Here is a 13,770-nt window from a genome sequence, read left to right as displayed (position 1 = left end):
ACTACTAGATTAATGTTCGTAATGGTATAGATATAACTTAGCTAATTTTATTTGGGCGTTGTAAGACTAACTTCTAGCTAGTGAAAGAGTGCTGGCCATGCTCACGCATTCACTAGTTCCGTTTCCGGACTCGGCGTGGTCGAGTGAGTCCACGGACCTCGAAAGATCCGGCTCGTCGGGCCGGAGTTCCTGGTTGAGGGCATGGGTGTTGTAGCAAAGCACCAGCCTCGTGTTCAATCCCTCGAAGACACTCACTACACTGGGCTTCAAGTTGAAGAATATGATCTTTTGCTGACGCCGGCGGAAGTCGTCCACAATGGAGGATATTACTTTGGCGGCTGTGAAATCCGCAGCATAGATATAGGTGCAATCGATGACCACTGGCAATGTGGATTTGCTGCCCAACTTCAGTACCATATTTCGAACAAACTCCACCGAAGGAAAGATCAGACATCTGTCGGGGGTGATCTTCACGAATCTGATACCTTGTTGGGTTTCCAGTTGCTCCAGCGTGACCTTTGGCCTGGCTGCATAGTACAGGATAAAGAGAAGATTCACACCAATGGCCACCATAATTCCAATTTCCAGGGGCAGTACCAAACAGGTGACGAAGGCCAGGATGCCAGGCACTAGATCGGAACCTGCAACGTTGAAGGTAACTTAGGAATATAAATACTAATCAAGGAAGTCTCAACTCACGTTTGCTGCGCCACATGGGCGTTACGACCTGGTACTGAACCTGGAAGATCACTGCCGATATAATAATCGCTGCCAGCACCGCCTTGGGAATGAAGGCGATGTATTCGGTGAGAAAGTTCAGGGCGAGCACTACGATAACACCGATGTACAGGTTGGACATATTGGTGCGACAGCCACTGGCATTATTCACCGCCGATCGGGCCAATCCTCCATTGCATCGATATCCTGAGAACAAGGAGGTAGCAATGTTGCCGACTCCACAGGCAATCATTTCCTGGGTGATATCTATCTGTTTACCCTTGGCGAAGGCCTTGCAAACCGACATGGTTTCCAGTAGGGCCATTAGGGGAACGATAACTAGTCCATATCCCAAGCTCTGCACCATTTCAGGAAAAGTCTGTCCCTCAACAGCAGGGATCCCAGCTGTTTCGTTGCCGGGCTGCGGTTCGATGGAAAACGGAGGAAGTGAGGGCGTGGGCATTCCCTTGGGAATATTTCCAGTTAGTCTGAAAGGATTCGTTCCATTGGCATCCAGGTACATGGTAACAGCGGTAAACAGAATAACCACTGAGGCATTCCTCGAGGTGGACAGAAACTTGATCACCGTGTTCACTACTCGCTGGAACCCGTTCCTTCTCGATTCGTCCTTTGGACCGATGGTGAACTTTCCGAGACTCCTCATGGCCAGAAGCAGGATAACACATCCAAAGCCCAAACAGGTGTCGGCTACGCGCACGTTTTCGATATCCCGGAACATGCTTATCCACGTTGCCAAAAAGGATCCACCATCACTTTTGACACCCAGCATCGAACGCATCTGGGACGTCGACACAATCAAGGCAACGGCACTCGTAAATCCTGCGCTCACCGGTCCAGAAACGAACTCCACCAAACATCCAAGCTTGAAGATGGCCATCAGAATCTCTATAATGCCGGTCAGAAAGGTCAGCAGTACGGATCTCTGCCAGGATCCTTGGGCGAACTGGAAGGTCATGAGTGAAGCCACCGCTGTGCTACCAATCGTGCTGTCCTTGCAGGTTCCCAAAAGGACATATACGAAGCAGCCCATGAAGGATCCATACAGGCCATACTGTTGGAGAGAAGCAGAGTTACTCTTTGATAGGTCAAAGGATCTACAGGATCAGAGGAATCTGAAGTGCAATTTTAACCGCTGAAACTTGCTTCTACTGAGACGCCCTAACAATCAATGATCAAGCCGTCAGCTGCACCTTAACTCGGTTCTTTTCCGTTGGCGTGAAGTTGCTAACAAGCTCGGAAAACATAATGATAACTTGATTAACCAATCAAAAGGGGAACGAGTAAGAAAATGTAAAAATAAAATTTTAAAAAAAGGTAGGCAACTTATGGACCTAATACCACTTATTGAGTGCATGGTTACTAACCTCCGGTGGTAGGCCGACCACCCCAGAATAGGCCAATCCCTGGGGGATAACGGTTAGTCCCACAGTGAAGCCGGCTATCAAATCACCGATGCAGTCTTGCCGGTTATAGTGAGGCAGCCAGGTGAGAAAGGGCAAACGCTTCAGGAGAGTCTTCTTCCGGAAGATATTCCGGGCATATCGGGAGCAGCAGGACTCGGGGTTTTTCGACTCCTTGGAGGCCTCCAACTGCTCCAGGCTCTTACTCTTCGAAGTGCGATGGTCGGTAATTAGAATGAAGTCCGTGGAGGAGCTGTCGAACTGCGCCTCCAGATTCTGATTAACCTCCGCCTGTTTGCGGAAGGTCACCTCGTTCTCCAGCGTGGACATTCTGGGCGAGATCTGTGCGTGCACTGATGGGTTGGACGACACGCCGCCGGAACCTGATGATCCAAGGGGCTGCGTCACGCGCTCTTATCTCCGGAGGCTGTTTGCCCAGATCTCGACGCGTGTCGTGTGTGGAAGCGGGATACAGGTTGTATCTTTCAGTTGGATCCACAGCGGTTCCATAAAGACGACAAATCGGTCTTGACAATGATCAAAGCCCCCTGCATCCGCCCCTTCTCAGTGTTTATCTTGGAATTGTCGGTCAGCCAACTGGCACAAGTGTCCCCTATTGATAATCGAAATTTTTCCATTAATCTAGCGTGGATCTGTGGCGAATCGATAATCAAGTGTGCACTACTTATTCACAGCTTAAGTATTGATCTTCACAGTTACCCATCTACACCCAGTTGTGTTTTGGTAAGATCTTGGGGTTGAAAGATCGCCTAATAATCGAAAGTGTTGAGATACAGTGCAGCAAGGTGGTTTTTTGATGGCTGATCTATTATCTAGTCGCTACTGTATAATCCCTTCCTATCTTATAAAGCTAACAAAGATTGTACGGAGGAAAGGAAGTCTGACTATTTTTAGCCAATGTAGCGTATTGCGTATGAAAAGTTCGCCATTCGAGCATTTCAACAGCAAATCTATACTGTAGTTTAAGCAATTGAAATGAATAATTATAAAAACTAGTCTTTATTGTCTATGTAAATGAAGGCCCACCCAAATCAATCACACAAATCGATCGTAAAATATTTTTTGTAGTTTTTTTTTTATTTAATTTTAAAGTTTTTACATGATTTTTAAAAATTGTATTTTAAAAGCATTGCATTATGTCATATAAAGTAAGATATCATTACATTATACAATTGTATGTTTTTCATTTGTTTTGTGTGTTTAACCATAAGTTAAATTTATGTTTAAGCATTTCATAATTCAATAGCAGTAAATTGTTTTCAGAGACCATGGCTATATATGTATCATATATATATAGTGTGTAAGTATTATGTATGTTATGTGTATGTGTTTGTATCATGTGTGCATGTGTGGATATAAACACGACTAAAACTAAAAATTGTGAAATATCGCCCCGTCTAGGGGCTACAAATAATCAAGGGACAGAATGGTAGGTAAATAAAATAAAATAAAATAAACGTGTGTATAGCTGCAGCGTAAATGTGAAGATTTGCTTAAGGAAATAACTACTTAGAGCTGCCAGATAGAAAGTTAATCCTGGATCTGCGTGTGTGACAATGAACATTCGCCTAACTCGTAACAAACAAATGATTATGCTTAGGTGGTGATCCAAACACAAACACAACTCGAACCGAAATCATCAATCTGAAGAACGCAACAAACACTGAACAAAACAATATGAAACAATTCTCTGCGTGAGAGCAACAACAAGCATGTGACAACACTATTGATAGGCTATTGATTTCTTTCGGTGTAAAATGTGTAGACTCCCAAGTCCCAGTCGGATGAATCCTACTGCCAGACGCCAACGGTGTAGTTCCTGGTCAGATGGCCCATGCGACGCTGACGTCCAACTGGAAAATATTCGAAAAATCGGATTAGAAATTTTCCTTTACAAAGACTGTTCTCTCAAAACGAAGCATGACGCACAACAGTTGCATAGTTATAATACAGTGTCCACAGAAAAAAAGTTGCCCTTGTTGGCTTAAGGCTAACCTAATCACATACATAGTTGCTAATCAGATTTCCTCTTCCGTAAATATTGACCAGCCTATTTAGGGTATATTTTCGTTCCGATCTCGGCTTGGAGCGTTAAAATTTACGCTATTTTGCTGATGGGGTCACCAGGCGATTCAAGGTGCTAACTTATGATGCTTCACTTGATGTGGTGAAATCATATGTATATGTCACTTTAACAGTGGCATATCTACTGATGCTTCACTATCATTTTCTAAATATAATATCGAATCAATACTCTCCAAGGAGTAGGAAATAGTTTAAGATCGCACAAAACTTAATATAACAGAATTCAAATTGAACAAAAGTAAATATATTACATAGCATTTAAATTGTGAAATCCATACTACTTCTATCTACAATTACATCTATTACCCATAAGATACTTTACGTACTTCATGTCGCACATCATTCTTCGGTGTTAGTTCACAGCTGGTTGGTTGGATTGGTTGTCGGGGAGCAGAGTACAGAGGTCGGTTGGTGGGGGAGTTTTGGACATAGACATAGATCTGTTGTTCTGGTTGCCGTGGTTGCTCATGTTGCTGTTGTTCTGGTTTGCTGGTGGTGTTGTTGGTTTGGTTTGATTTTCTTGCTGGGTTTTGCTTGTTAATTGGTAATTATCAAATCAAGAGTCGGACAAAGAAACACGCACACATATAGATGGCTTTCTGCTTGATTGTTGTTCTTGGGTGGTGGCATGTTGTTGTTGGTTGGTTGCTGCTATATATTTCGTATTTGTCTTTTTATTTACGCTGGTTCAGGCGTTTCACACGTACTGGAAACACAGATACAGGATAACGAGAGTGTGTGTGTGTGTGTGCGTGGGCGGGACGAAAGAGAAGAAACAAATAAATTGGCATTAGTCAAGTGGTGGCAACAAAGAGTGATAAAATATAGAGAAGGATTCAACAACGATTTAGTTTTGGGTTAGTTTCGAACGTCAAACAGTCAATCAAGTTGCAGGTACAACATTCAAGTTGGCCCAAGTTTTCTGGGCTTTATTCGGGCAGAGGTCCTTAAGACTAACTTTTAACTTTCAATTAGCTGGAAGCTTTCGGGGTTATTAATCGGGATTAGTTGGTATTTCATTTGGCTGCAGATCAAACAACAATTACTTAGACAGATGGGTACCAACTTTTCGTCTGTTCGAGATATTCTGCATCGTGTTTCATATTTTTGTAGTTTTTCATGGCTCTTCTTGTCGGTGGTGCTGCTTTATTTTCTGCTGTTAGTTGGCGGTTCTTACTGAATCATAAAAGTGTCTCAAATCTAGGTTTGTTATGGGTTTCTGCTACTATCGCTTTACTTTGACTCGGATCTGGGGACTCACTTAGATCATACATCGCAGTTTAATTCCTATACGAAGAGAACTTCATTAGAGCCGCCAATTTAGCCCACTGCAAAAGTTGTCTGAAGTGTGGAGAGTGTGCTGATTCGATTACACAAAACATGCAAATGGATTGGCTAGGGGATGACATGCAAGACATGCAGAGGATGGTTAAACTTATACAATTAACAAATCATTTACACAATGAGGCAATAACATAAACGGATGCTAGTGTTTATGACTGATCGACTAGGGGTATGTGCGCAATCAAAAGAAAAAGTCCAGCTTCGAAGAACCGAAGCTATAAATACTCTTGCAGATACAATGTAACTCATATTTTTTTTTTTTTGTAATTTTGAAATTATAATTATGTGTTGGAAGATCTAACAAGATATGTCAGCTTTTTTTTATATAATTTCCTAAGTTTTATAAACTTTCAGATACACGGACCTTCTGGACCTTTCTGATTATTGTCTGCAAGAGTATAAAAAGATCTTTGTTTAGCCAAGTGCAGTGTGGTGTCCCACTCTAATCGAAAAACTGCTGAAGCTAGTTATAGACCATATATATCGAGGCAATATATATAGCAGAATGCTGGTTGCTACTTGGGGCTTGGTTATTTGGCAATTCTTGCGAGTTAGCAGAAGTCGTGAGAGGACAATCCGTGTTCATAGATACCTGTGTTAAGCGTTAGAGAAAATTATACACGTGACGCCTAAACGGTTTCTGCTGGGTTTTAGAAGAGGCCTCGACCTAAAACATGACTCGTGGCACATGGGTATTAGGCTATATCCATGGATCACGAGTCTGCTCGATCTGCGATCTTTATCGATATATGTGGTATATGTTTTTAGTTTGATATTTCACTTCGTTTCTTTGGTTTCAGTTTGCTTTGCTTAGTTAAAGTCTCTAGAGTATATAGATATAGATTTTTTGGCAAGCTCGTGGGCTGCTTTATCTTTAGCTTAAACTTGTGCTCCTGCTTCCTTCTTCTTGTTATATATATATATTATATTATACACGTTCTTTCGTTGTTATGTGCTTGTTTTTCTTCGGTTCTTTGGGTTTAGATTACAAAACGCTTTAAAAATGGTTTAGTTGCTTGATTTCTGGTCTGCTTATTGAATTCTTGTCGACTTTCTATGCAGATTATTGAAAAATCTGAACTGCAGTCGCAACTCAAGATCTTTTCTTACTGAAAACGAGAAACAGAAAAAGGGAGAGAGAACAGAACACATAAGCAAAAGGTGATATAGACGAGTCACAAAAGGAAAGAGAAGTAATAATAATGTTTCTGGACTGTCTCGAGAACTGAATTCTGAATCGTCTTTGGCTGATATCTCTGGGTTCGTCTGTTTTTTGGGATATAGAAAGATACATAGTAACAAAACAGACAGTGTTGCGATGAGAGTGTGTATGTGGATGTGCACGGGTGTGGGTTAATAGCACGCATCTGATCTGAATGAGAGAGGATCGTGACGGGATTATTTACACGGATCAACTGCGAATGGATAAAGCGGCTGACAACGACGACATGGAAACAGATATAAACAAGTGGGCTGTGCTGGAATCAGTTTCCGGTTTCTGCACAGTACAAAAGTATCACCAAAATGTACCATCGATGGGGTATTTTTCTAAACAAAATAGCTCACATTGTGCTTAACGTTTACATAATTTTACATTTAATCTGAAGCTAAGACTCATAAACGAAAAGGAAAATAAATGTAAGAATACTTTCGCTATAGTTCATAAGCTATTTTGTTAAGGAATGAATACCGATGGCTATTCTGCTGGGCTTTTTAAAGCGCGGTTTTCATTTTGGGGTATGTACAAATTCTTGGTCAGCAAGATCGATGGACTGCATCCAGAGTCCAGGTGTTTCAGTGTACTTTTCGGGCAACGACAACGACAACATCGAGGATTACATAACCAATGAGTCAGAAAAGGGAAAGGCGCTAGTGGATCGAATGACTGTCTGTACATGGGCTCGAACTTGTGGTAGCTGTGGATTCAGTGGATTTCTGTGGTTTTCAGTCGTGTTCTGTGGCATTCAGTGGCTCCGACGGTGCGGCTGCAGTGGCTGCTCGACTTCTCACTCACGTGTGCGCTTGATAGACACCCTCATCGTCGTAGTTCGGTGTCACGGAGCGACTGCCCGGCACCACCATGTTGTCGGGATCGACATCCGGATCGAAGGCATCGCCGCCACCCCGGATAACCATGTTATCCGGGTCCTCTTCCACTTCATAATCCACTGGAGGCTGCGGAGATGGCGACGGAGAAGGCGTGGCCGATCGGTTATAGGCGACCAGATCCCGCTCAATCTCCATGTTGCCCGGCAGGATCAACTTGGGTAGATTGGGCTTTAGTTTCTGAACGCGGAAGACTGTCGAAGTGTCGATTTTGGGTGTTTCGAGTTTGAGAGGAGTGTTGCAAATTTACAACAGACAAATGGATAATTGGTTAATGTTCTTCTTGGCGGAAGTCACTTTACAATCTATGGTAATTACAAGAGTTTGGAGACGAGAGAGAAACAAGGGTTGGCACGGAATATTACATAGGGGGATCGATCTCAACCTTTCGAGATCCCGGCTCTAATCTATAGGGGTAACACATGGGTTAGCATCGGGTGGATATGGAAGAATGATATACGTACTGAACCCTCTTACAATTAAATATGTATTTATATTAAAATATTAGCACTAAATAGAGGAGGTTTTAAAGTATGACAGGCCTTTAAATGAGAAATTCTTTTAATTCTTCAGTGCTATTAATTTACCTATGACAACCATCTTAATCAGATTTTAAAATATCTTACGAAGTGCCCCTAACCCAGAACGATAACGACAGGTGAAACGAACGATAACTTGATAACGAAACGTGAACGATAACGCAACGAAGGCTGGTGATACGATATGAGAATGTAAGACGATGGGGTTAAGACTGGAGATCTGGAGTGACGATGAGGCTAATGAAGGCCAAGAACGGATTACCTGGTTACCAGACACAATAGAAAAATAGATAATAAGATAGACTAAAGTGGGGCTGGGAAGACGCAACAACAGAACGTAGAGCTCGGTTACCAAGTGGGGTCGCTCATTAAATCTTCTTCTCGGCTCCACTTCCGGATGTGGATGCAGATGCCTCCGCCTGTAGATTGCGCACTAGACGCCCTGCAGGTGGCAAGTTATGGGTTACAGTATCTGAAGGATCGGTCCAGGTGCGCGCCTTGATGAACTGCTCGAAGGCAGCCAGGCTCTTCAACCTAGTGGGTGAAATATCCTTGGCCGCCTTTGAGTCTGAATGGTCGTGATGGAGTGACGATTGATTGCTGGATGATGGCAAAGCGATGTTGGTGATTCCGCTGGCTAACATACCTTGTTGCAATTCACCTAAACGCGCGAGTGAGGCAACTCAGTCAATAAGAAATATACCTAATCCTATCGAAGGGAGCAGTAGTGGAACTATATGCGAAACCAACGCTGATCGCCTGCAGATCGCCGGGAGTGAAAGTAACCGCCCGGGTCATCTGTCAATCCCTAGGGTCAACTTACTTCTGTCGATGTTGCGCTGCAGGTGAGCGGCCACTCGGTGGCGGGCGTCGTTGAACTCCAGGTGCAAGCCAAGGCGCAGCAGCGACGAGTTCTTCTCCACCAGGTCGGTGATTTCCATCTCGATCTTGTTGCCCAGAACCGCAGACCGCTGGTGAAGATAAATTAAAAAGTAAGATCATGTTGCAACTACTATACTTTCGATGAATCGAAGGACCCACTCACCTGATTGGAGGCCCTAAACTCCTCGATGGTGTGGCACTTGAGCAGGGCTTGCACCAACTTAACAATCACGGGCGGACTGATAAAGTTGGTCTCGACATTTAATACTCTCAGGGTTTTGCTCTTCTCTATGGCCGCGGCTAACAGGAGGGCTGTCTTGTCGGTGAGGCCCACATTTGTTAGCGAGAGGACTTCCAAATGTTCGTTCTGAGGCAGTGCGGCAAACAGTTGCTCGAGTTTCTCGTCCGAGATGTTCTACAGGGAAGGGAAAATAAGTTAATGAGGATACAGGAACATATTAAACATTCAGGGCAAAACCTTAATGTTGTTCAAGTTGAGGTCAATCAGCTTGGAGTCATCGTCCTTGACCCGCTTGATGGATTCCTCCACATCTGTGTTGTTGGGCGGATCCATAGGGAAGAGCTTCTGCTGAGTGGATTTCGTAATGCCATCCCATCCCAGGCCCACGGGCTGACCCTTGTTGAGCAAGGAGGCGTGGTACTGGTCCTGATTCATCATCGAGTGGAAGCCGAGGATGGCGGCCAGATCGATGATCTCCTCCTGCGTGGCATCGTTAAGGGCGTGTTCGTACTCCTCGCCCATGTCAATGGCGATTTGTTCTTCGGCCTCGATGTCGCGGGCATCCCTTGGCGGTGGGACCCACTTCTTTCCACGAACCTTGCCCTGAACGAACGGCTCGAACTCCGGCTGATCCGGGGTCTCGATGGCCTGCTTATTGATGTGCTCGATCAGCTGCTTGCGATTGAGAGGCCCGGTGGCTTCCTTGGTGCACTCATAGCTATTGCGCTGGTCTGGCGGCAGGAAGTTGTCCTGCAGAAACAGGAATGTTCAAATTATCAGGATACAACGCCAATACAAAAAGGGTACTTACATCGGGATCCACTTCTTTGGCCAGTATGGTTATCTCCTCGGGGGAGAGCTGGGCCAGCAGGCTCTCCACATCCACATCATCGTACTCACTCAGATCCTTGCCATACAGTTTGGCGGGGGTGGTGAGCGTGGTTGTCTTTGTGGTGGCAGAAGTCTGAAAAGAGGACAATATAAATATTTTTAGGGAAAAGCAGGAAAGAAGAATTTCTAATAAGTTTTCCAATGAAATATTAAATAGGATTACATTATCTTATAAAATATATACTTAAAATGTAATTAAATGCTTCAGAAGCCTATAGAGTTTCTTTTCCCCACCGAAGATCTCAAGTGCGGATCAGATTAGTTAGCTTCCTAATCGCAGGGAAATCTTCCCACGTTTCTGCTCTTCTTTTGCTTCGACTAAAAGCCATTGTTTTCACTTTTGCACAGTTCACTTTTCAGTTTCCCGCTTTTCCGATGAGAGCGAAAGTTCACTAATGCTTTGCAGGTCTGGTAAAATGGGGTTTTGCGACACTTAAAGCTACTTTTCGCACATTTTTATGCTTCAGGCGAAGGCTCACTGGCGGCTGAGGGGCTCGGCGTTTGACCTTTGGCACCGGACGCAGCTTTATCTGCTGAAACTCGGCCACCGGCAGGGCACTCTCCATTCTGGACTATTATCTTTGCAGCTCGTAGGAGGTGTCCGATCGATACGGAATACGAAACACGGAATATGAAGCGCGCAATATGGCAAATCCAATTATGAATGCACTGAGGCGACTTGCAGCTTTCGGCTGGAGACTTTGCGACTTGGGACTGGGTCTGCGTTCCACCACCGACTGACTGGCAAGAGAGACACGCCGAAACACCAGACCACCGCACCACAAGACCACCGAATTAAGGCGAGACAACGGCAACCACATCGAAAGCCAAGCGAGAGTCGTGCAACATTTGCTTCGAACCAGCATAAAGACAGGCTGCAATCGCTCAGCCAGTCAGCCACTCAGTCATCCAGTCAGTCAGTCATTCAGTCAGTTAGTCAGTCAGTGAGTCAGGCGCTCAGTTCGGTTCAGGCCAACTTAAGTCGAGTCACTCAGCCAGTTGGCCCAAAGGGTTGCCAATGTAAATTAGGCACACTGACAAAAACTAAGACCATTAATTGCATTTGCTCTCTAAATCTCAATTTCAATGATTATTTTATTCATAATCATATTGATTTGTGGTTCAGCAAATGCTTTCCGATATTTCAACTCTAAATAACGTTGCAATATTGTAAAAATTAGAATGTATGATTTGTAGATTAACGTTATTTTGTTTCAGTGCAGTGGGCGGGGGAACGGGGGCAGTCAACTGTGGCAAGACTTCTCCGCGGTGGTGTCTGCACTTAAACGACTTCTCGGTGGGAAATTGTTGTGCAACTCCGCCAGATTTCAAATAAATAAGTCAACAAATTGTGGCCCATAAACAAGCCGAGCGGAAGTCGTCGAAAAGCCACGAAATCGACATTAGACATGGAGGAAAGGCAGCCAAACCGAGTGATTTGCATACGACAATTGTAAGAGTACTGGAAACATGGGGGGCGGAATGGATGTTCTGGCTAAGCGTGACCGAGAAGTGGGGGAATATCGTAGTTAGTATTTAGTGCGGGCAAATCAAGAGCCAAGAAAACAAACCGATTGAAAACTGGTTTTCCCTCGAGGGCAAAAGAGTGCCAAGGAACCGCGACGGACAATACAATGGCCATAAAACCGGGGCTTAAACTCCTCTTTGGTCGCCGTTTACTTAGCGCTTTTAACTGGCAACCGGTTTCGACCACAATAGGTACAGCTAAGCTGCCATAGTGTACCATCTCGCGACCAGCAAGTACTAGCAAAACAAACCCAGAAATGGCCAAGATGACGCTCCCCGATATTGTACGACCATCTGATGGCTACGGCTAAATGCTAAATGCCAGCCACTGACCCACTTCCATGGTGGTGCTTCTCGTTTTGGTCTCTTTAGCGGGGGCGATTATGTCAGCTTCTAACGCCTCAACTTGCAGCCAATTGTTGACATTTCAATTGGGAACAGAGAACAAACTCCCTCAGTGACACAGCGGCATCGCAACTCCACTCGATGCCAATCCAATCGAGAAGTTAGGCCTCTGGAGGTGGAGCAACTGTAAATTGTGGAATCATAAAAAGTAATTGCGAAAATAATTGAGTTCACGGCACTCCGGAGACACTCCGAAACGCTAGAGATCCAAGCAAATAAATTCGAGCCAAAACAAGAAACTAAGCACATATTTTATCTAGTCGAAGTGGGGAGTACTCTTAACTCAAGTGGAAGTTATGATCCAGTCAAGCAATATTCATGGCTCTTGGTGAGTTTATGACTGGGTGGTTATACTTTCAATATTTCATGGTTACTGTTCACGGCAAACCTTCAAGTTCCAAATAATGCCGGTTTAAATGACGACGTATAAACTATCGGAGCTGTTACTTGGGGTAATGCTTCCTGTTAAAATAGAGTACCTCAAACGCTACCTGTTCTCGATACCGAAATCCAGCCCACCATGCAGATCCGCACGGTAAACTAGACGGGAACCGAAATGTATCTGTCAGATACTCGTCGTCGACACATTAAGCATCAAAAACTGTTAACTGGCGTGCGTCTGTCAGGGTTTTGGGTTCCGAGAGCAAATTAGAAGTTGCGATGCGCATAAACTGCGAGTCTCGAGATCTCAGCTAAATGGAGTGGCAGGCTCATTAATTGCAACGGGCCTGTGGAACGTTAGTTTCAAATAAACCAACTTACGTGAAGAGCTCCTCTCCAGGTTCTACGCCCATTGCCTGAAGCCCTCTGTCGTCTCATTTTATGCAATTTCAAAGCTAGTGCTTATCATGACATATGGTAGCATGAAAGGCTTTATTTAATGGAAGGCAGTTGCTCAGCTCGCAAAATGGTATTAAGGTTCTGTCAAAAACAGCCTCACATACACTTGAGCTCTTGAAACGCATCATAACTTTTATATTGTGGAATTTTATACAAACACAAAATGAATTAGTGATTTTTATGCTCAATGTTTAATTGTTGGCCACCAGTACCTACTTCTAGCTTATTCAAAAATAGCTACATCTCCTACATTGTCAATAGAATACAGCTAGAACCCGAAACCGAATCGAAACAGGAATAAATCCGGCTTAAGGCCACAACGAATCCTTCTGGCCATGTGTGACCTACAAAACTGAGACCGTGAACAGCGGGCGAAATGGGAAACATGTTTTTCGGTGATTTGCACAAATGTTTTTGGTATCTGACGGATGGGCGGTCGTGGTCACCGAATGCGAAATCGGTCAAGGTGCTTAGGCGATTTAATTAAGCGGCAAACAACAGCGAAATACAGTTTTCCAGAAGCGACAAACGGCGGTGGTCACGTTTACATCGAAAATTACACATTGCCCGCGGAGCGGAAAAACTGTGGAAATTCAAACAGAAGTGCATGAAAAGTTGGTCGCGCACACGTCCCACGAAAGCAGGTACAGAAATAAAAATGGACCGGCTAATGACCAACTCGAAATGGTGGAAATTCGCGTAGGAAGCGAGGGAAACGGCCAGGGAAATTGCAGTTCGCGAGGAGGAGGAG

The 13,770-nt window shown here is 44.3% G+C and overlaps 2 protein-coding genes across 21 annotated transcripts in view; both read right to left on the bottom strand.

Annotated features, from left to right (window-relative positions):
- Positions 1 to 11: 11 nt before the first annotated feature.
- Positions 12 to 2,700, bottom strand: CG9702 (uncharacterized protein). 3 transcript variants are annotated; one of them, NM_143553.2, is made up of 3 exons: positions 2,103 to 2,700; positions 700 to 1,789; positions 12 to 641 (listed from the first exon to the last, which is right to left on the bottom strand). In NM_143553.2, the coding sequence occupies exons 1-3, from the start codon at positions 2,466 to 2,468 to the stop codon at positions 67 to 69; spliced, it is 2,031 nt and encodes a 676-aa protein (NP_651810.1). In that variant the 5' UTR covers positions 2,469 to 2,700; the 3' UTR covers positions 12 to 66. The 3 variants fall into 3 exon arrangements, with proteins under 3 accessions (NP_651810.1, NP_001263113.1, NP_001263114.1); NM_001276184.1 differs by having other exon boundaries at positions 2,103 to 2,493; NM_001276185.1 differs by having other exon boundaries at positions 12 to 629; positions 2,103 to 2,493.
- Positions 2,701 to 3,223: 523 nt separating this feature from the next.
- The window catches only part of tmod (tropomodulin), a 46,299-nt gene continuing 35,752 nt past the window's right edge, over positions 3,224 to 13,770 (bottom strand). For 9 of the 18 annotated variants that reach the window (NM_001170305.3, NM_170504.4, NM_001202391.2 and 6 more), the window contains 6 exons: positions 10,168 to 10,320; positions 9,594 to 10,106; positions 9,279 to 9,530; positions 9,057 to 9,204; positions 4,571 to 4,950; positions 3,224 to 4,012 (listed from right to left, as the gene is read on the bottom strand). In NM_001170305.3, the coding sequence (NP_001163776.1) occupies positions 4,919 to 4,950; positions 9,057 to 9,204; positions 9,279 to 9,530; positions 9,594 to 10,106; positions 10,168 to 10,320 (1,098 nt within the window). In that variant the 3' untranslated portion in view covers positions 3,224 to 4,012; positions 4,571 to 4,918. Of the gene's footprint in view, positions 4,013 to 4,570; positions 4,951 to 5,310; positions 5,532 to 5,851; positions 9,205 to 9,278; positions 9,531 to 9,593; positions 10,107 to 10,167; positions 10,321 to 10,699; positions 10,973 to 13,770 lie in introns of those variants that run through there. The other 9 variants (NM_001276183.1, NM_001202390.1, NM_001104512.4 and 6 more) reach the window with 8 other exon arrangements.

The sequence above is a fragment of the Drosophila melanogaster genome, chromosome 3R, assembly GCF_000001215.4.
Source record: "Drosophila melanogaster chromosome 3R".
Classification (NCBI taxonomy): domain Eukaryota; kingdom Metazoa; phylum Arthropoda; class Insecta; order Diptera; family Drosophilidae; genus Drosophila; species Drosophila melanogaster.
The sequence above is the reverse complement of the archived record's forward strand: the minus strand, read 5'-3'. Positions and strand labels throughout refer to the sequence as shown.